Source organism: Podarcis raffonei, chromosome 8, assembly GCF_027172205.1.
Source record: "Podarcis raffonei isolate rPodRaf1 chromosome 8, rPodRaf1.pri, whole genome shotgun sequence".
NCBI classification, from domain to species: Eukaryota; Metazoa; Chordata; class Lepidosauria; order Squamata; family Lacertidae; genus Podarcis; species Podarcis raffonei.
This window is the reverse complement of record NC_070609.1, coordinates 15262892-15282984: the sequence shown is the minus strand read 5'-3', so window position 1 is coordinate 15282984 and position 20093 is coordinate 15262892. Positions and strand designations below refer to the sequence as shown.

Sequence of the window (20093 nt, the reverse complement as noted above, 5' to 3'; positions counted from 1 at the left end):
CACCACCCAGTGTTGGGACACTTGGCCCTCATTCCCTGCCAGAAAGACCATCTCCAGGCTCTCCCTCTAAGCCCCATGGGAGGGGGGCAGACAGCAGTGGCATAGCGTGGGTTGCCAGCAGCCAGGGCCACACAGAGAGGGAGTGGGAGGAAAGGAAATGGACAGAGTACACATGGACATTCAACTGCCTAATGGTCTCTGCATCACCCAGCAGCTGCAGAGAGGAGAGAAAAAGAGTTCTTCTGTTGTCTGAAGATGTCAATTCCTGGTTCACATGGAAAAGTCATTTTCAACAGAGCCCAGCAACGGAAGCACACACATCTGTATTGAGGCTGCAGTGGTTGGTGAAATTTTGCACCCCTACCCATTTTGCTCCTGGGGCAACCATCCCTGTGCCCCTCCCATATTCTATGCCACAGCCAGGGCCAGGAAAAAAAAGTTTAACAAAGGAATGGTTCCAAGCATTTCTCCGCAAAGTTAAGGCCAAACAAGTACAAGCCGAATGCAATCCTACTTGTCCTATCTGGAGATATAACATTGATGCCTTACAGCAGGCTTCCTCAACCTCGGCCCTCCAGATGTTTTTGGCCTACAACTCCCATGATCCCTAGCTAGCAGGACCAGTGGTCAGGGATGATGGGAATTGATTGTAGTCTCAAAACATCTGGAGGGCCGAGGTTGAGGAAGCCTGCCTTACAGCATGTCTGATTTGTCTAATCTTGGGGTAGTAGAACCAAACTCATGAGAATAACAGATTATGTTTTATACTTTGTGCATACCAGTTATCAAAGTCACCAGGCTACCTCAGAGCTTCATCTCTTCAAATGACACAGATCACCCATGCAAATGTTCTGCAGCCTCTTTAATCCAGCCCTGGCAAATGGGACTAATTTGGAGAGGGAAACATCTGTTGAAGTGGCTGGTAACCTGTACCTTCCTCATTTTAGTATGCTAGTATACCCAAAAATATGGGACACGGGTGGCGCTGTGGGTAAAAGCCTCAGCGCCTAGGGCTTGCTGATCGAAAGGTCGGCGGTTCGAATCCCCGTGGCGGGGTGCGCTCCCGTTGCTTGGTCCCAGCGCCTGCCAACCTAGCAGTTCGAAAGCACCCCCGGGTGCAAGTAGATAAATAGGGACCGCTTACTAGCAGGAAGGTAAACGGCGTTTCCGTGTGCGGCTCTGGCTCGCCAGAGCAGCGATGTCACGCTGGCCACGTGACCCGGAAGTGTCTCCGGACAGCGCTGGCCCCTGGCCTCTTGAGTGAGATGGGCGCACAACCCTAGAGTCTGTCAAGACTGGCCCGTATGGGCAGGGGTACCTTTACCTTTACCTTTTATACCCAAAAATATAGAAACTGTTATAAGACAGATCTGCTCCTTTTCCCTTATGGGGCACCCAAGAGCCCGTATAGAGTCCTTATGTAGGTTCTCTATCAGTAGGAGAAAATAGCAGAGGCCAACCAGAGAACACCAAGAAGCAAAACAACTAGTAAGCAGGATCTTTATTAAACTGTTGCAACAGGGTGCTCGCCCCCCCCCCAAGCAGGAGGGAGGAGGAACCCAGCACAATGGTGTGCAAGCCCTTACATAGACTTTTGAAATTGCCACCCTGTAGCTCAACCCCCCCCCCTCAATACATCATACATACATCACAGAAGGGGTGGTCTACAGCAGAATCCTTTCTGGAAGGAAACCTGTTAGTGGGTTTACCTGGACAGCCTAGCCATTCTTTTGTGATGATAAAAACTTAATTTCTGAGTCCAGGTCACAGGCTCACCCTATTCATACCCAAATATGCCCTTAAGGCAGGATTTGTGAGCACAGGGACAATGGGGAGGCTTTTCCCATTTCCATCCAAACTGAAGAAGAAGAAGAAGAAGAAGAAGAAGAAGAAGAAGAAGAAGAAGAAAGGGAGGAGGAGTTTGGATTTGATATCCCACTTTATCACTACGCTAAGGAGTCTCAAAGCGGCCAACTATCTCCATTCCCTTCCTCCCCCACAACAAACACTCTGTGAGGTGAGTGAGGCTGAGATACTTCAGCGAAATGTGACTAGCCCAAGGTCACCCAGCAGCTGCATGTGGAGGAGTGAGGAAGTGAACCCGGTTCACCAGATTACGAGTCTACTGCTCTTAACCACTACACCACACTGCAGAGGAACATCTGAGGTCACTGAAAGAGTCAAAATGGCTTTAGGACTGTTTTGCTGTACTGTTTCAGACATGTGGTTTATATTTGTGTATGTGTTTGCCTGGTGCATTTATGAACATTTGTTTTATGTCTTGGATCTTATAATCTCATAACAGAAACGAACAGAAAGTGCATCCAAGTTGCAATGGAGACAGAAAAATGCTGGTTGCCGATAGAAGCTAATCTTCTTGCCACACACAACTTTGGATCCTTGGCCCAATGTCAAGCTGCTGATTCATCCTGTTCCCCTGCTCCCATTTTGCTCTGCAGTTTGAGAACGAATTTGAAAGTCTCCCACTTTGCTGCTGGCTGGAGTTAAGGGTGAGAAGTCATGGAAGTAGATGCTGCAACCAGTACTGAAAGAGTTTTGCTTGGGGAGGTCGCTGCACTACATGCCAATTTATTTTGTTATAAAATCTTGTGTTTCTGGCCTATGTTCCAGAAGACCCATGGCACTAAGTGGGAAGGAAGCTATGCATTATTTGCCCAAGCAACAACTGCCTCTACCCCTCCCTTTCTCAGATATCTTTAAAGGGAGATGGAGTATTATTTTATCCAGAGTTCTGGAGGGGAGAAGTTGCGTTTAGGTGGTATCTGGGTGAGCCAGGAAGGAATGCAGGGCCTCAGATGGGAAATCAAGGAGAGACGCCTTCTAAATTTAAACAGCCTGTTCCCAAAAGTAACTCTGGTTGTACAGTTACATAAAGTCCAGTGGCTGACAGATGAAAAACAGGCACGCTGCTGTAACACTCCCATCTACGAAACATGAGCCCCACGTTACTGGGGATGAACTCCTCCAGTGTTTACATCTTCATTTACTGTAATACAGCTGCTTCTTCACTCTCATCCAACCCACACACCCTCCCAGCAATGGGGCGGGGGGAGAATGAGATTATGTACGTTGTTTGTTATCGTTAAAAATCTATTTGGCCCAGAGAAGGGGAAGTGGTGTGTGTGTGTGTGTGTGAGTGTGTGTGTGTGAAATCAACGTCAGATAAAATTTTTCCACAAACCAAAGTAGACCTCAGAAACTGAGAAACTAGCAAGCTGTGTGCATTCCATGGCGCCTTAGGGTAGTGATGTGTGAACATGTCTTTTTTAAAAAATAATTTTTATTAATTTTCCAACACAAATAAACAATCATATCAGAATTCCACAAATTTAACTGATGTGTGAACATGTCTTAATCCTTCTGCCATTCATTTTCATCCTGTGTTTTTTTCATTCTCCTGCAATTGGTCTGTTTTGCACAAGAGTTTCTTCCATTCACTGACACAGAAATATACCTTCTTCTCCACCTTTTTTTATTTTGCAAATATTGCAGGTACACAATAGACCTTCATATCTCAGTCATCAACAGGTACTGTTACAAATCTATTGCCTTCTTAGACTGTTCCCTTTCAAACATAATTAATTTCCAGAGTGGCAGCCCTTTTAAGTCTTTTGCAGAGAAAACAACACAGATTCTTCTGGCACCTAAAATACAAAGTGAAATGACTAATGGCCCATCACAAAGCCATTAGCGTCTGCCATCCTAATCACATCTACTCAGAATTAAATCCCATGGAATTGAATTGAGCTGACCCCCAGGAAAGTGGGGCTAGGACTGCAGCCTTGCTTACATGATTTCATTATTCAGTCTAAACTAGGCATGTCCAAAGTTCATTTTGGGGGCATAATCCGGCCCGCCGGTCGGTTTAATCCAGCCCCTGTGGCAGTTTATTTCCTGGGGTAAAATCCTAAAAAAACCCTCAACAACTTCAACCCTTAAAAAAGGTTAACAACTTTGGTTGGCCCATTGGTCGGCCCTCATGGCCCTTCACTTCATCAATTCTGGCCCTCTTTGAAAAAAGTTTGGGTACCACTGGCTAAAGGCTGTGCTATTTCTCTAGAAAAAGAGGTGCTGGAGCTCACCATGAACTTCTCCCTTGTTCTCTGAGAATAACAATAGACACTGAGAGGTGGGCTCTGGCTGAAAAAAAGCATTCGTAAAGAATAGTTGACATTTCGTTCATGCCCTGGATTGCAGGCATATTAAATATTTTACAAGCACTCTAATGTGACTTATTAAAGTCATTTTTGTAATACAATGGTACCTCAGGTTACGAACTTAATTCATTCCGGAGGTCCGTTCTTAACCCGAAACCATTCTTAACCTGAGGCATGCTTTCACTAATGTGGCCTCTTGCTGCTGCCGTGCCACCGGCATGCAATTTCCGTTCTCATCCTGGGGCAAATTTCGCAACCCAGAGCAACTACTTCCTGGCTAGCAGAGTTTGTAACCCGAAGCGTTTGTAACCCGAGATACTTCATAAATGTGTATTTTATGCAGGAAATAGCCGTGTTTGCCTCTGCTGAAACATAACGCTTGAATGAACTTATACTTTAAATATTTGTAGTAAATATGACTTTATGTTTGACACCTTGAAACCCTCAGGTTGTTACTGAAGAGGAGCATAGGCAAAGTCAACAGGTTACTCCATACTCTCCAACATTTATCCGATGAAAACAGTCCTAAGGAAAAGCGGGATATTGAAAAACAGGATAGCTTCTGTAAATGCAGAACTGTCCCTGGAAAACAGGGACACTTGGAGGGTCTGCATGTTTGTGTGCATGTTGTGTACAGCCCTATTATGTTATGTATGCTATGGCAGACTTGTCATTGCAGAGGAGAGAGATCAAGTGAAGCACTTTATCAGCCAGGATGAGAGACTGGGCGGAATGCAGACGGAGGACACTGGAAGCAGCAGTGTGCAGAGGAAAAGGGTCCCCAGCCAGGAGTGTTGGTGGTGAAGACAGGCAGCATTCTTCGCAGAAGGGGCTGCGTAGCATTCCCTGACTGTGGACAGTGTGTAAGTGTAAACACCAGCAAAAACAGCCATCCCCTTGCTATGCTCGCAGACGCTGGGCACAGCACAACCTCTGGCTGCAAACCTTTCATTCGCAGCAACTGCAAAGCAAAAAGAGAGAGGCAGGGTCATGTCTCATGGATCCTTCTTTTGCTTTTGTTTTTTTTAATCTCTGGACACGGCGTTCTGCTCTGAGCTCTGTTAAGCTCCGGTCAGTGTCATTGCCTTGGTGTAAGCCGAAACCTTCGGTAGAATTAAATCTGATCTACTCTGCTGTAAAGCCAATGAATTTTCTTTGGGCTCTTTCTGGTTCTCTTGAACTCCCTGGACTTCTAGGCCCCATCTGGGCTATCCATTTTAAGCAGTATCGAGTCGCTTTAAGCATCCACAGATTCCTCCCAAGAATCCTGGGAACTGTCATTTGTTAAGGGTGCTGAAAGGAGACTCGTGTCCCCCTACAATTCCCAGAATAGTTTAACAATCCATCCCTCTTTTCAGGAAACTCTGGGAACTGTATCTGGGAAGTAGAGGGAATAAGGAGTTTGCTAAGAACCCTCAGCACCCTTCACAAACTACAGTTTCCAAGATTCTTTGGAAGAAGCCAGGAATGTTTATAGTGCCAAAAGATAGACGTAATATATTACAAGGACAGGAAGAAACATTACGGACAGAATAACTGCCACACACAGGAAGAACAAGGAGAGACTTTGAATGCTTCACCTGTAGCTTTATAAATCATTGAATGTGTCAATACGAATGGAAGTCATTAAAACTGCAGTTGCAGTATAAGGGATTGTTATTTTGACTGGAGTGTAACTGAAATTTATAAGATTTTGGAACGCAGAAATAAAGTAAATCATCCAACCATCAATTCTAGCATGTGGGGTAGGGTGGAGCACCCAAATTGTACAATTTGTCATCTGAATGATTGGTATTACTAATTGTATTATAATTTGGCATTGTTATAATGAGGCTGTTATTGTAATTGAAAACTTATAAAAATTATTATCAAAAAAGAGTACTGTTTATAGTGGTATGATACTGCTTTAGCCCTGCTGCTGAACAGAGTTTTTGGGAAAAGGAGTAAGTTACGGCAGCGGGATTTACCCCCGTTTAAATTGCATTAGCTTCTTAGAGTTTATGTTGGTCTCTGTACCACAAACTCACTGATGGCACCTCTCTTGATTCATCCTCATGTGGAAAAGAAACCCATCACCATCCCAGCTGGGTCGCTCTGGCCAGTTTGGTGTACTGTAGTTCTTAAAGTGTGGGACTAGGAGCTAGGAGATTGTGGTACAAATACCCTCTCAGCCGTGAAGCTCACTGGGTGACCTTCGGCTAGTCATCTGCCTCTCAGTCTAACCTGCCTCACAAGGTTGTTGTGAGGAGGAAATGGGGAGGAGGGAAACTCTGAATGGAGCTCCTTGAAACAAAGGCGGGGGTATAAATGCTTTTTAGCATCCTAAAAAGCAGAGACATCACCTTGCCAACAAAGGTCTGTATAGTTAAAGCTATGGTTTTCCCAGTAGTGATGTATGGAAGTGAGAGATGGATCATAAAGAAGGCTGATCACCGAAGAATTGATGCTTTTGAATTACGGTGCTGGAGGAGACTCTTGAGAGTCCCATGGACTGCAAGAAGATCAAACCTTTCATTCTGAAGGAAATCAGCTCTGAGTGCTCACTGGAAGGACAGATCGTGAAGCTGAGGCTCCAGTACTTTGGCCACCTCATGAGAAGAGAAGACTCCTTGGAAAAGACCCTGATGTTGGGAAAGATGGAGGGCACAAGGAGAAGGGGACGACAGAGGACGAGATGGTTGGACGAAGTTCTCGAAGCTACCAACATGAGTTTGACAAAACTGTGGGAGGCAGTGGAGGACAGGAGTTCCTGGCGTGCTCTGGTCCATGGGGTCACGAAGAGTCGGACACAACTAAACGACTAAACAACAACAACAATAAATGCAATAAAAAATAAGCATTTAAAGCAGTATCACACCACCTTAAAGAGTTGCAGCTTCCCAAAAGCACAGAACTACAATTTGCAAAATTCCCACAAAAGAGAAGTCGACTATTAAACCACTATGAGAACTGTAGCTCTATGAGGAAAATAGGGGTCTCCTAGCAACGCTTGGCAACCTTAACAAACTACAGCTCCCAGGATTCTTTGGGGGGAGCCATGACTGTTTAAAGCGGCATGATACAGCCTTAAACATATAGTGCAAATGGAGCTGTGTACTAGATTCTTAATTTCAGGGTTGTGGGTTCAAGCCCCACATTGGGCAAAAGATTCCTGCCTTCCCGGGGGGGCGGGGCGGATTAGACTCAATGATCCTGTGGTGTCTGCTAACTGATTCATGTCAGCTGAATTCAGCTCTCTTCCTCAGTTTTGTTCCCTGCTGACTTACCTTCTGCTGATTCCAGAATGCCTGTAATGTGAACGCAATGGTCCTCTGTTCCAGTACAATCCATGGACCCTTCAGCTTCACACGAATGCGAATCCTTCGCATAGCAAGCTGGGCAGGTGAAGCCGTTCCTTGTAGTATTGACTGGGGGTACTGGGAGGAAGGAGAGGGAATACAATCACAGGAGTCAGAATGCAACAGAACGAACCCAAGAAAGGATGGATCAATGAACCACCCAAAGCCCACACTATTCAATGCCTTTCCTCCCAGGCTTCAGCAGGTAGAAACACATCTGTAGCAAGATCCACTGGGATGAGCAGGGCTAGGATCCAGCAGATCTCTGCCTGAGCTGGCAGTTTCCTGGCACAGCCAGGCGGCGCTAGCTTAGCTCCCTCATCTTCACCTCAGCCAGAGATATGACAGCATTTCTCTCCCATCCTGGCTCAACCAGAGCCAGTTGGGTGAGCTGAGCTGGGTGAAGGCTGGACCAAAGAGGGGAGAGTTAAGCTGGATCCTAAGCCCAATCAGCTTGGTCATGTGACCTGGCAACATGGCATAAATTAAGCAGAAAAAAGGGTGCAGTAACTCAAACCCTATTTTACAGGTTTGTTTTCCCCACTGCCAGGCTTAGGTCATCTCAGCCAACCATAGCATCTGAATCAAATTTGTATTTTGTGTGCTTTCTGCTGGCTTAATTTACACTGGACCCGTTTAACACCCACTTCTTTGGTGTACAATTAGTCCTCTGCAGGAGGGGGAATTTGGTCTGTTTTTGTTTTATTTTGTATTCTTAGTTTCTAGTTTTCTGTTGTGAACCACCCTGGGGTCTTCAATTGAAGGGCAATACAGTCGTCCCTTGGAAGTTGAACAGAATCCATTCTAGAAGTCCGTTCGACTTCCAAAACTTTTGGAAACCAAACCGCAGCTTCTGATTGGCTGCAGGAAGCTCCTGCAGCCAATTGGAAGCCGCAGAAGCCTGTCAGACGTTTGGCTTCCAAAAATCATTCGAAAACCAGAACGCTCACTTCCACACTTCCAGGTTTCGCTCGTTCGGGAGCCGATTTGTTCAGGAGCCAAGGTGTTTGGCATCCAAGGTATGACTGTATACAAATTTAATAAATAATAATAAAATGATGGTGGTGGTGGTGAAGGAAGAGTTGCAGCATGACTATGGTACCCACGGTCGTTTATCCATTTTGCAAATATGCCTGGGGGCTTCAAAAAGGTTGTCAGCCCCCTGCTTTAAAATAAGCAAAAGAATTCTATGGAGTCCTTGTCATTTAGTACAGCGCCCCCTTCAGGCCTGGAGGTGCATCTTCAAAGCCAGGCAAGTACAGGAGATACGTACATTTAGCCAGTTGCTTCTGGCAGCTCTCTCTCTTACAGCACACGGCGCTTCTTCGCAGCATGATCCCAGGCCCAACGGTCATGGTCCGGATGCCAGCTTTGCAAGCTCTGTGCCCAGTGCAGGACTTCAAGGAACCTGTAAATGCCACAACGCCTAGGCGAAGAAAGAAAGAGTTTGAAAAGAGAAGGATACGCTGATAGGTCAGTGCAGGGCTGGGCAGAAGGTGAATCAGAATTAACTATGAGGTCTCCAGAGGTCCGTTCACACATTACACCGAACTGTCTCTGCGCATGTGTAAGTGTACATGTTGATTTTTAATGTTTGACATTTTATTAAGTTTTCATATATGCTGGAAGCTGCCCAGGGTAGCTGGGGAAACCCAGGAAGATGGGTGGAGTATAATTATTATTATTATTATTATTATTATTATTATTATTATTATTATTTATTGCTTATACCCCGCCCATCTGTCTGGGTTTCCCCAGCCGCTCTGGGTGGCTCCCAACATAATATTAAAAAGACGATAAAACATCAAATGTTAAAAACTTCCCTAAAATGGGCTGCCTTCAGATGCTTTCTAAAAGTCAGGTAGTTTTTTATTTCCTTGTCATCTGATGGGAAAAAGAGGGGGCAAATTGCATTAGAAACATTATTTCCATATATGCCTAGAAATCTGTTGAATCCTAATGGTTTTATTATCAAAATAAAAATCAGACGGTATTACAGGCATACCTCATGTTACGTTTGCTTCATGTTACTTTTTTCAGGTTACGTCCCAGAAGTACCGGAAAGGGTTACTTCTGGGTTTCGCCGCTCACGCATGCGCAGAAGCGCTAAATCACGCAGTGCACCTGTGCAGATACAGCACTTCAGGTTGTGGGCTTTTCACGTTGCAAACGGGCCTCCGGAACGGATCCCATTCGCAACCAGAGGTACCTCTGTAATGCTAAGTGCAGTGACACCTGCTGGACAAATATCAGAAGATAGATTTGTATGGTTGAGTGCAGTAACAGTCTGGATTCTTCTTGGCAGTATGAGCTGCGGTTAATTAATTCAGGATTACTTGTTTTAGGGTCAAAAAGACTGAATGTAAATTAAGGAGTTAATTTATGTTAATTTATGTTGAGGTATGTTAATTTATTTAGCAAATTTTTACGCTGCTTTTCAGCAACAGAAAGTTCACATAGCCAAAGGTGGCTTACAAACCTGTTCTAATAATGCTGTTTAAAATCTGAGGACAGGTGGGCTTTCCTGGCCTTTCTACCCTTAAAGCAAAAGAAGAGACTCTCCCACCTTATGCCTGACAGCTTACACAGTTTTGGACTGTCTTGGAGAGCAACCCCTCCCTGTCCTCTCCTCCTAAAAACCAAAATTAGGAATGGGTCAGAGAGTGTCCAGGCCAGGAGGACAGGGCTATAATAAATATATATCCTGTCCACTCTCACCAACCCTGCTAGTTTGGAGCACAGGGTTATGAGTTTTGGAGGCAGTCAGAACAATAACATAAACAACCAGTTATACATTGATACTAAACTCCCAGTGCTGGTCTTTTTTTATGCAATTGAAGAAAGCATCCCTATCTATCTGAAATCTTTAATGATGATGACGACTGCTGCAAAAACAGTACGGTGTGAAAAACGGGGGTAAATCCATAAGCCCCACCTTTAAGGGAGCAGTTGCAGAAATATTTAGAAATGGCAGACCAACTGATTTAGCTGATAGGAGAAAGGCGACTTTTCAGCTCGATGAGTTGGTAGAAAGACAGGCTTGCTTCATCAATTGCTGGAATGAAAATTATGGAAAGGTAAGTCTTGAAAGGCGTCTTTCTTTCTTTCTTTCTTTCTTTCTTTCTTTCTTTCTTGTAAATAACGGTTTATATACAGGTTGACATAGTGTTTATTGACTAACAATAAAAACAGATAGGCTATATAAGAGAAATCGATCAGCAACTGTGAGCCTCGTCTCCTTTGCCTACCCAGGGTGGTCTCCCCTAAAATGCTCGCACAAGTGTCTTCCCCCAGAAAGCAAGGTTGCATCTTCCCATGGCAGATCTCCCCACCTGCAATGCAGACTTCACAAGACATCAGACCTGCTGGAGACACAAATAAGGAGCAAATGCAGTTGGAGCTAACTTCATAGAACCACATTCACAGTCACATATTGCTTTTCAGCTGCTGAACACACCCTGCCGTCCTACCTGAAGTGCCTCAAGTTGCTACCTTATCCAAGAGGAAGCCTGTTTCTCTTATGGGAGCCTTGATGTCTCGCAGGGCTTTGACGAACCATTAAGTAAAATAAGCACGTGCTTTGGGCATCAAGGGAAGGGAGCACCACAGAAATTTTCCACTGCTGGATTTTTAGCATTAACGGTCACAAATTTCTCAGCTAAGAGTTCATTTTCTCGGTTGAATTATATTAAAAATCCCAACAGAACAACTATGCAACAAGGTAGGCTGGATGCCTTTTCTCTGCTAAGTACAGAAGCGGACATGTCAACGTAAGATTAGTTTTGAGGATCTGGTCAAAGGCTTTGAAATTAGAAAAAGCAGGAGAATTATTTTTTCAAATATAAATAAAATAGAAGTATGCAAAAATAAACATTATTTTCCACCTTACTGAAGGTTTTGTTTCATTTCAAATATTATTTTTTTTTGCTTATTATTGATCATATTTTGAATTAGATATATTTGGGGGCACCAAAATCTTTCAGGGCCTCTCAAGGTTTTAATCTGGCCCCGATGTCTTGAGAATTAAGCGTTTAACTGCAAAGTATAGTTTCATCTGGACTCTTTCACCTCCAATCCTTATTCTCTCTTGGTTGCCCATTTTATTAGGTGCTTCCTGCGCTTCCCCCTTTTCTTATCTCAATATACATTATTGTTTACTCATTGCTCTTGCCATGTCCATGATCCTTGCCTTTGCCTGCCTTTCAGAAGCTTGCAATTATTCATATCCTCTTTGTGTACTTACTGTGATGCCCGTGCCGTTCGTTATCTCCTTTATGTGTCCTTGTTTCTTCTAGATGCTGTACACCTGTTAGAATAAGCACCTAATTTTAAAAGAGGAAATTAAAGCCTTTTTCTTTTCCTGACAGGGAGACAAAATCCCTGAGGAAAGCTTCAGAGGTGGCTACTGAAGTAGAGACGTAGACCCCACATTTTCCAAAGCAATTTGGGAACCGAAGCCATCCTTTGAAATTTGCACTGCTGCACAGATTTCTAGCCACATGATGTGTACAGAAATGCATATACTGGGATAAAGTGCACATAAGAATACACACAACAGTGGAAAAAAATATACAAAAACGCTTCGTAAAGGGGGGAAATGACTTTGCAAAAATGTGTGTGTTAGGGGAAAGTGCATATAAACATACTGGTACATACAATGGGAGGGGTTCTCAGCAAAATGCCGGCAAATTTCCGTGGGGATTCAGGAAAAGAATTTGCAAACTGTTGTAGGAATGTGGAGAACCGAGCTTAAAACAGGAAAAATGAGAAGCTGAAATTGACAGGTCTGCCCATCCCTATCCTCAAGTCAAAGAAGCAGGGCCTTTTTAAAAATTGGTGACAAATGGACAATACCCAAAGCTCCTTCAACCCAAAATTGTGCCCAAAATGGCCGCAGTGCTCTTACAGGGAGAAATGGGATGCCTTGGTTTTTTCCAGGACAATTGCAAGGAATGCCACCTGGGCCTTTGGTAGCAGAGCAGGTGAAAATTTTGAGAAGGGCATCATTCAAGCGGCAGGCATGAAAACTGCCAAATTCCCCTCTTTCTCTGCCATTGTTAAAAGCACCAGAGCCTTCCACCCCTTCCCCTATATCTGAGGCCTAGTTTTCACTAAGGCGGTCACAATGTCTGGGCTGGGGATATGTGCGAGATTTGTTTGGGTTTGTATATTTGACCTACCTCATTTGCTCTACCCAGACGAATGCACAAAGCAAAACCTAGCACTCTCAAGGTTGCACGTCTCAAAATTTTGTGACGCAGATAAACCAAAGGTCTGAATTGCTACAAACCAGCTTTCTCCAATAAAATATTTGAGGGGTCCACACACACACACCCCAAAAAAGTTGATGGGCATTGCCATTAAAATGGTGTGTGCATGCCATATTTTGTGATGTGGGACAGGGCTCATCCAAGCCTCTCCCAATATTTTATTCAAGTTGCACCTCTGTACAGAAACACTTTCTTGCTCCTTTCGCCACCTCCCCACCTCACTTCCAAAGCTCTTATCTTCCCACGCCACCTCGCAAATCTGCTTCTGTTTCAAATCTTTCACAGCTGCAAAACAGATTTTGCATAGTGTTTACCTGCTGTCACCAGAGCAGAGAAGATGGAAAAGGCAAAGCAGGTGTGCATGGTGCTCATCCGTGCTCAGGCTGGGACTGAGAGCTTCATACAGCAGAAAAGAATAAGTTTCCCTTCAGTGACAATTTATGGGTAGGGTGCAGATTACATTTCTGACGGGACCGTGTGTATAGCTTAAGGTGATCCTCACTGGCCATCTCTGGTCCTAGCCAGAGCCAGCCATAAAATGAAGTGCAAACAATGAATCATGCAGGTTCCCTGGATGCCAGGGTGATGCTGTGAGAGCAGAAACAGTATAATAATGTTGTTATGGACCTTTATTACCACATGCAAGGCAAAAAAGCAAGAACTAGGCAAACAGAGGAGCCCATGGAAGTGAGTGTTGTTTTTTTCCATAGTTCTTTCCTGGTACTTTAGCGATTTCCCCTCGATGTCCATTTATTACAAAAAAGCTGTTCACTTGACCCTGTTGTACAGAAGAGCAGAGTCATTCAAATTCAAAAACAGGTTTGGAGGCTTGGAGTTTGGAGGTTACCTTTAAAGACAGCTCAATTCACCCTCCATGCCCACCTTCCATGGGCCCAAGCATATCTGCCTCAGGCCCCGGCAAACCATGCTACGTGACTACATGGCTGCTCTCAGTCTCTGGGAGGAAAAAAGAGAAGAGGGGATTTGGCCTGGAGAGTGTTCCAGGAATGCCAAGTGGGAGGTGGAGCCTGGGGAAATGGGGTGTGGCATGGAAAGAGTTTCAGATACAGAGATCTGGAGGGCCACATTCAGTATCCATGCCTGAAGTTCCCTACCCTTTGTATAATGGATGTCTGACTAGTCTAGCTGAGGACTGCTCAGTTCAGAAAAAGATACAAGAAACCATTCATCAACTTTATTTTTATTTTGTATTGGTGGAAAATCCAGAATATTCGCCATCGCTCTGTCTGCATTGAAAGAAGCTTCCTGCCCCACACGTTGCCTGGCTATGACCCATTCAATGTAATAATTTAGTCAGGCTAAAGAGCCAAAAGGGAGGCTTGTGTGTGTGTGTTTCAGTTCCATGAAAGCTCTCTGAAGTCCGAGTTGTCAATTGCATTAGCCTGGTTGCAATCTGCCTTCGTCAGCGTTTCAAGGAACAACCCCGGTATTCCAAAAATGCCCAGCTTATCAGTGCAGATATGTTGTGTCCCACAGCCTCGTCTGACAAAGGTCTCATTCTTGCTACCTGAGAGGATGGGAGAAAACAATCAAACCAAGACATGCCCGGGATCTGTGAGCCATTCCTTTGGTCCTCTCCACTCCCTCCAGGCAACCACCTTGACTGATGATTTCTTGGGGGAAGTGCTGTAGCTCAGAGGTAGAGCACCTGCTTTGTGTGCAGGTAGTCCCAGGTTCAATTCTCAGTGGCATCTCAGATAGGTCAGGGAAATAATATGGCCATAATCCCTGGGAAGCTGCTTCCAGTCAGGGTAGATTGGTGTTCTTCAACCTTGGAATCCCAGCTGTTGTTGGGTTACAACTCCCATCAGCCAGTTTAGCCAATGATCATGGATAAGGACATTGAAAGCTGCCTTATACCAAGTCACAGAATCATAGAATTGGAAGGGACCCTGAGGATCATCTAGTCCAACCCCCTGCAATGCAGGAATATGCAGCTGTCCCATACGGGGATCAAACCTGCAACCTTGGTGTTATCAGCACCTAACCAAATGAGCTATCCAGATAGCTGGTCAATCCCAGTATTCTTTACACCAACTAGCAGCCATTCTTTGGAGTTTCAGGAAGGGAGTCTCTCGCAGTCCTACCTGGAGATCGGGGATTGAACCTGAAACTGTCTGCATGCAAGACAGATGCTCTACTATTGAGCTCTTGTGAAGTAATACAGTGACTATGCCAGGCATCTCCAGAGTGGAGATGGGGAACAAGTGCTGTCTGAAAACCTGGAGATCTGCTGCCAGTCAAGTGTAGACGGTATTGGACCAATAATATATGGAAGCTTCCTATGTTCAGCCTTGATTCCATGCAGCCCTGGCTCAGCCTTCAAAACCACACCCAGGATGGTCAGGGCCAGCCCACCCATGAGGCAGGCTGAGGCAACTGCCTCTGGTGTTAGAACCCCAAGAGACGGTGCCCCGGGGGTGACCAGAAAAGCAGCAGTGGCTTCTAGCAAGATCTTGTGAGCTCTGTGAGCTCTTGCTGGAACCAGCCCAGTATACCTGAAGGAGCGTCTCCCCCCCCCACCCCCACATTGCTCAGCCCGGACACTGAAGTCCAGCTCCGAGGGCCTTCTGGTGGTTCCCTCCCTGCAAGAAGTGAGGTTCCAGGGAACCAGGCACAGGGTCTTCTCGGTAGTGGTGCTCGCCCTGTGGAACACCCTCCTACCAGATGTCAAGGAAATAAACTACTATCTAACTTTTAGGAGACATCTTCAAGGAAGTTTTTAATGTTTGATGTTTTATTGTGTTTTTAATATTCTATTGGGAGCCGCCCAGAGTAGCTGGGGAAACCCAGCCAGATGGGCGGGGTATAAATAAATAAATTGTTGTTGTTGTTATCACTGCTTCTCAGCTAATAAATTGTTAATAAATAAATTGTTGTTGCTGTTATCGCTTCTTCTCAGCTGCTGCTGTGCAGCCCATGTAGGGGGGCTCCAGTGGAGTGGGGCATTGGGACAGGGAGAGGAAAGCACCTTCGTGTTTCACCTGAATTGGTGAAATGGGATGCATCACCCCTGAGGATCGTATTTTTAAAAATCTAAAGTTGGCAACTCTACCAGCTGCAGCGTAGCCAGAGAGGTAGATGCAGTAGACTTCCTGACCGTGGCAGAAAACCTTGTCACCGATCGTGCAGGTAGAACCTCTCAAGTTGCGTGGAGGGCACCATCTTTGGTTGGGTTCACTTAGCAAAGGCACTGGGAAGAAATCAAAGAGGCTGGCAGCTACATTCAAAATCTTATTCTACTAACACTTCTGGAATGCTTGTCCACTCCCTTTTTTGATAAAGGGAGCTGCTCGTACTACATTGCTTCATCAGGCCTAGCAAGAATAGCTAGCAGTGCAGATTTGGGGATGGGCGAGCAAGAGGCTGCTCACCCTAGAATGAATCAGAGTCTCTGAAGCATTCCAGGTGAGCATCAAAGAAAGCCAAGTGAGAGTGAGGGCAGGGGGAAATGGGAAGTGAGTCTTCCTGCCTTCAGTGTGGATTGGCTTCAGGTTGACACCATCAGAGCAAGAACTCTGGAAATCTGGAAGACATTGCATTCAGCAGCAGCAGCTGAACGCTGCAAAAGTGGTGCTGAAACACCACGGAATCAGAGACCTGAAAGGGAATTTTCAAGGTATATAGTCCAATCTCAGGAAATCCAGTCTCTCCAACGGATGACTGTCTACAAATATGGCAGTGAACTTGGGGAGGACTTGTTGGCATTGCTCAAGGTCTAGTACATAGGTGGTTAGCCCGTGGCTCTCTAGAGGTTGCCCCTACTAAAACGCCTATCAGCGGCAGTCAGCACAACCAATGGAATGACAGAGGTTGTAGTGCTGCCACACTGGGGTTCCTATGCCTATTGCTCATCCTACTCAGAGCAGACCCATCGAGATGAATGGGCACGATCAGCTTAAGTCCTTTCATTTCAAAGGATCTCCTGAGCAGAGGTTGGCTGTATACAACCTAAGGTTGCAGAAGCCTTTGGCAGGGGTGGAGAGCAAGATTCAAACGTGGGTCACTGCCAGTTTTTGGTCTTTGCATGTGGATGCCACACGTCCTTTCCGTTGGATTGCCACTTCGCAAGGAAGTGGTAACAACAGGGAGGGGAGCATCCATGCAACCAGCACCGCTATGTAGTATTCCTTCATGTATCACCAGAGCCATGTGGGTTGTAGCTTAGTAGTAGAGCAGCAGCCTTGCAGGAAGAAGATCCTAGGTTCAGTTCCCAATGGCATTTCCACGGGAATGTCCTTTGCTTGAAATGCTGCTGCCAGGCAATGTGGGTGATACCGAGCTAGGTGGACCAATTGGTTTGACTCAGTATAAGGCAGCTTCTTCTGCTCTGATGATGGGGTAGTGGTTAGTGTGCTGGACTAGGACCTGGGAGGCCTGGGTTTGAATCCCCACTCAGCTATGCAGCTCACTAGGTAATCTTGGGCCGGACACAGTCTCTCAGTGTGACCTACCTCACAGGGTTGTTGTAGGGTTGTTGAGATCCTTGGAGGAAAGGTGGAAGTGGTGAATGAGAGCAGAAACTGATATATAATTGTACATCAGAAGCTGTCCTACACTGAGTCGAGCCATTGACACCATTTGGCAGCTGCTCCCTGGGATTTCAGACATGGAGAGGCCGGGGACTGAACCTGTGACCTTCTGCATGCATAGCAGGTGCTGAATGCCCAGATGACACCCATTCCCCAATGAAGACATGTTGTTGGAGCCAAGGCTCCAGGATTCTGCCACACAGGAATCTGGTTGATAAACCTGGTTGGCGGGGAAGTAAATGAGCTAGCAAGACAATGAAATGAAATTCATACACCTCAAAGCTCCTTTGTTGCAGCGATCCTGGCAGCAGCACTCTGAGTTGCCCCGAATGCGTTCCTCTGGCGTGGTGGTGACGGTGAAGGGCCCCGGAGGGCAATACTCAAGCTTGGTGCATCCTTTGTAAGTGGCCACTTTCCTCGTTTTGCCTGGTTGCATGAGAAGAAGGCGAGAACCAGCTATTCCAGGGGTCCAAACTGCAGGAGCTCTTGTTGATTTGTGCCTTTGGGGACCCTGCAAACCCTAGAGCTGGCAATGACTGGGTAATTTCATGATTACCTCGCAATGTGCCCTGTGAGGTAAGCTAAACTAAGAAAAAGAAAAGAGGAACAGCTAAAGGCGGAGTCCCCTGGGGCAAAAAATATGGTAACATTCCACCTGAGCCCACAAAACATGAGCCACTTACCCACTCGGGTCTCTACTGTGAGGGTGAGGCAGGCACTCTGAGGCTCTTTGCAGGTCTGCAGAGGCCCAGAGCAGGACCGGGTGGCACTTTCACAACGTTCACATTGAAGGCAGATTCCTGGGGGAGAGGGAGAGAGAAAGAAAGGAGATCAGTGTCTCACATAGATAGGGGCCCCTTAATAGTTTTCCCAGATCAGGGGTCACCAACAGGCATAGATCACACAAGCCCTTCAGATATAGGTCACCTTCAATGAGAGGACTGCCCTCTGGAAGCATTTCAAATAGAGGACTCCCCACTGCAATGTAGAAAATATGACCATCTTGTTTCAGCCCCTATCTGGACAAGGTGGTGGGTGTCCCGATGTCTCTTAAAATGTTGGGGCGGCCATCGGGAGAATCCGCGACCAGAAAGAAGAGGAACACCAAGAAGACTGGAAGAAATTTAAAGACTATTTGAATAAATATTGTAATATTAAATATATGTACCGTATTTTTCGCCCTATAGGACGCACTTTTTCCCCTCCAAAAATGAAGGGGAAATCTGGGTGTGTCCTATGGGGCGAATGCAGGCTTTTGCTGAAGCTTGGAGAGTGAGAGGGGTTGGTGCGCACCGACCCCTCTCGTTCTCCAGGCTTCAGGAAGACATCCACAGCCTAGGCAGCCCTGTGGGAGTTCTCGCAGGGCTGTCTAGGCTGCGGATAGCAGCCTGCTTCCCGGAGCACCAGGCGCGCTGAAAGCAGAGTGCCCGGCGCTTCGGGAACACATCCACAACCTAGGCAGCCCTGCGGGAGTTCCCGCAGGGGTCCCCACGCTGCGGATAGTAGCCTGCCACCCTGCGCGAGGAGCGCCCTGAAGCAGAGCGCCCCTCGCGCCGGGCAGACATCGGCCAGCCCCACAAGCTCGGGGGACAGCGGGGAGGCGCAGCACCACCATCCCACTGTTCCTCGACCTGGTTTGGTTTCCCCGACCTGGTTGGGGGGGGGGAAATAAAGGGAAACAATTTTTCCTTTATTTCCCCCCAAAAAAACTAGGTGCATCCTATGGGACGGAGCGTCCTATGGGACGAAAAATACGGTAACCACTTGAAAGAATTAATTAGGCCTAGGACTAAATTAGGATTAAATAAATAAATAAAATGTATGATAAGAAGGTCGCCCGTGGCTTTCAAAACGGCCAACTCACCTGTAGCTAGCAAGGTTGTCAGCAGCCAGACAGAAATCTCCAAGGAAATCTTCATTGTGCTGAGAAACTCAAAGGACCAAGTCTGAAGTGTGTGTGCGTGTGTGTGTGTGTGTGTGTGTGTGTTGAAGACACCTCTCAATCCAGAATGATTTACAGCTCTGTGGGTTGAAAATGCCACAGAAAGAGCACAGTGCATGTATGTGTTTGTGTGTGATCACAATAATAGTTCCTGGATGGAACAAGTTCCTGAAACATCAATCACTTGTGCGTCTGTCTTGGATTAGCAGCCATGACGACATCTCCTTTTGAGAAACTTAAAGAGGCAGGTTTTAAGGTGGTGGAGGGAGGCTGTCACATATGCCCTGCGTCCAGAAAACCCCAGGTTTATTCCTGGGCTTCTACGAGGAGGGTTGGGAAAGGCCCACATCTAAAACCAAAGAGAGCCATGACCACCCCTTGTAGACAATACTTCAGCTAAGATTGCTCAAGGAATTTGATTTCTGTGGGTTCCAAAATGAACAGACCTGATCCACACCTGCTGATTTAATGCGCAGATGGGAATGTAACTGTTGTTCAGCTATTGCACTTCTACTGATTTTGTGATATTGTGCTTGGCTCAAAAGAAAAAGAAAAGTGCCATATTTTAGGGTCAAGTGTTTAGAAATGAAGACATTGATACAACGTGTGTGTGTGTGTGTGTGTGTGTGTGTGTGAGAGAGAGAGAGAGAGAGAGAGAGAGAGAGAGAGAGAGAGAGAGAGAGATGTAGAAACTACTTGGACTACTGCAATGCACTCTACATGGGGCTACCTTTGAAGGTGACCCAGAAACTACAAGTAATCCAGAACGCGGCAGCTAGACTGGTGACTGAGAGCGGCCGCCGAGACCATAT

At 46.0% G+C, this 20093-nt stretch overlaps 1 protein-coding gene across 1 annotated transcript; it reads right to left on the bottom strand.

Annotated features, from left to right (window-relative positions):
- Window positions 1-8721: 8721 nt before the first annotated feature.
- Window positions 8722-19258, bottom strand: LOC128419210 (phospholipase A2 inhibitor and Ly6/PLAUR domain-containing protein-like). Its single transcript, XM_053399636.1, has 5 exons — window positions 19204-19258; window positions 18023-18139; window positions 17613-17765; window positions 15863-16000; window positions 8722-8942 (listed from the first exon to the last, which is right to left on the bottom strand). The coding sequence occupies exons 1-5, from the start codon at window positions 19256-19258 to the stop codon at window positions 8722-8724; spliced, it is 684 nt and encodes a 227-aa protein (XP_053255611.1).
- Between the last annotated feature and the right edge of the window lie 835 nt (window positions 19259-20093).

Coding starts and splice junctions, on each gene's coding strand:
- LOC128419210 (XM_053399636.1), bottom strand. CDS start 19,258: ATGAAGATTTCCTTGGAGATTTCTGTCTGGCTGCTGACAACCTTGCTA. Junction 17,766..18,022: donor CACAGTAGAGACCCGAGTGG/GTAAGTGGCTCA, acceptor TCATGCAACCAG/GCAAAACGAGGAAAGTGGCC. Junction 8,943..15,862: donor CTCTGGCTACGCTGCAGCTG/GTAGAGTTGCCA, acceptor TTCTTCGCCTAG/GCGTTGTGGCATTTACAGGT.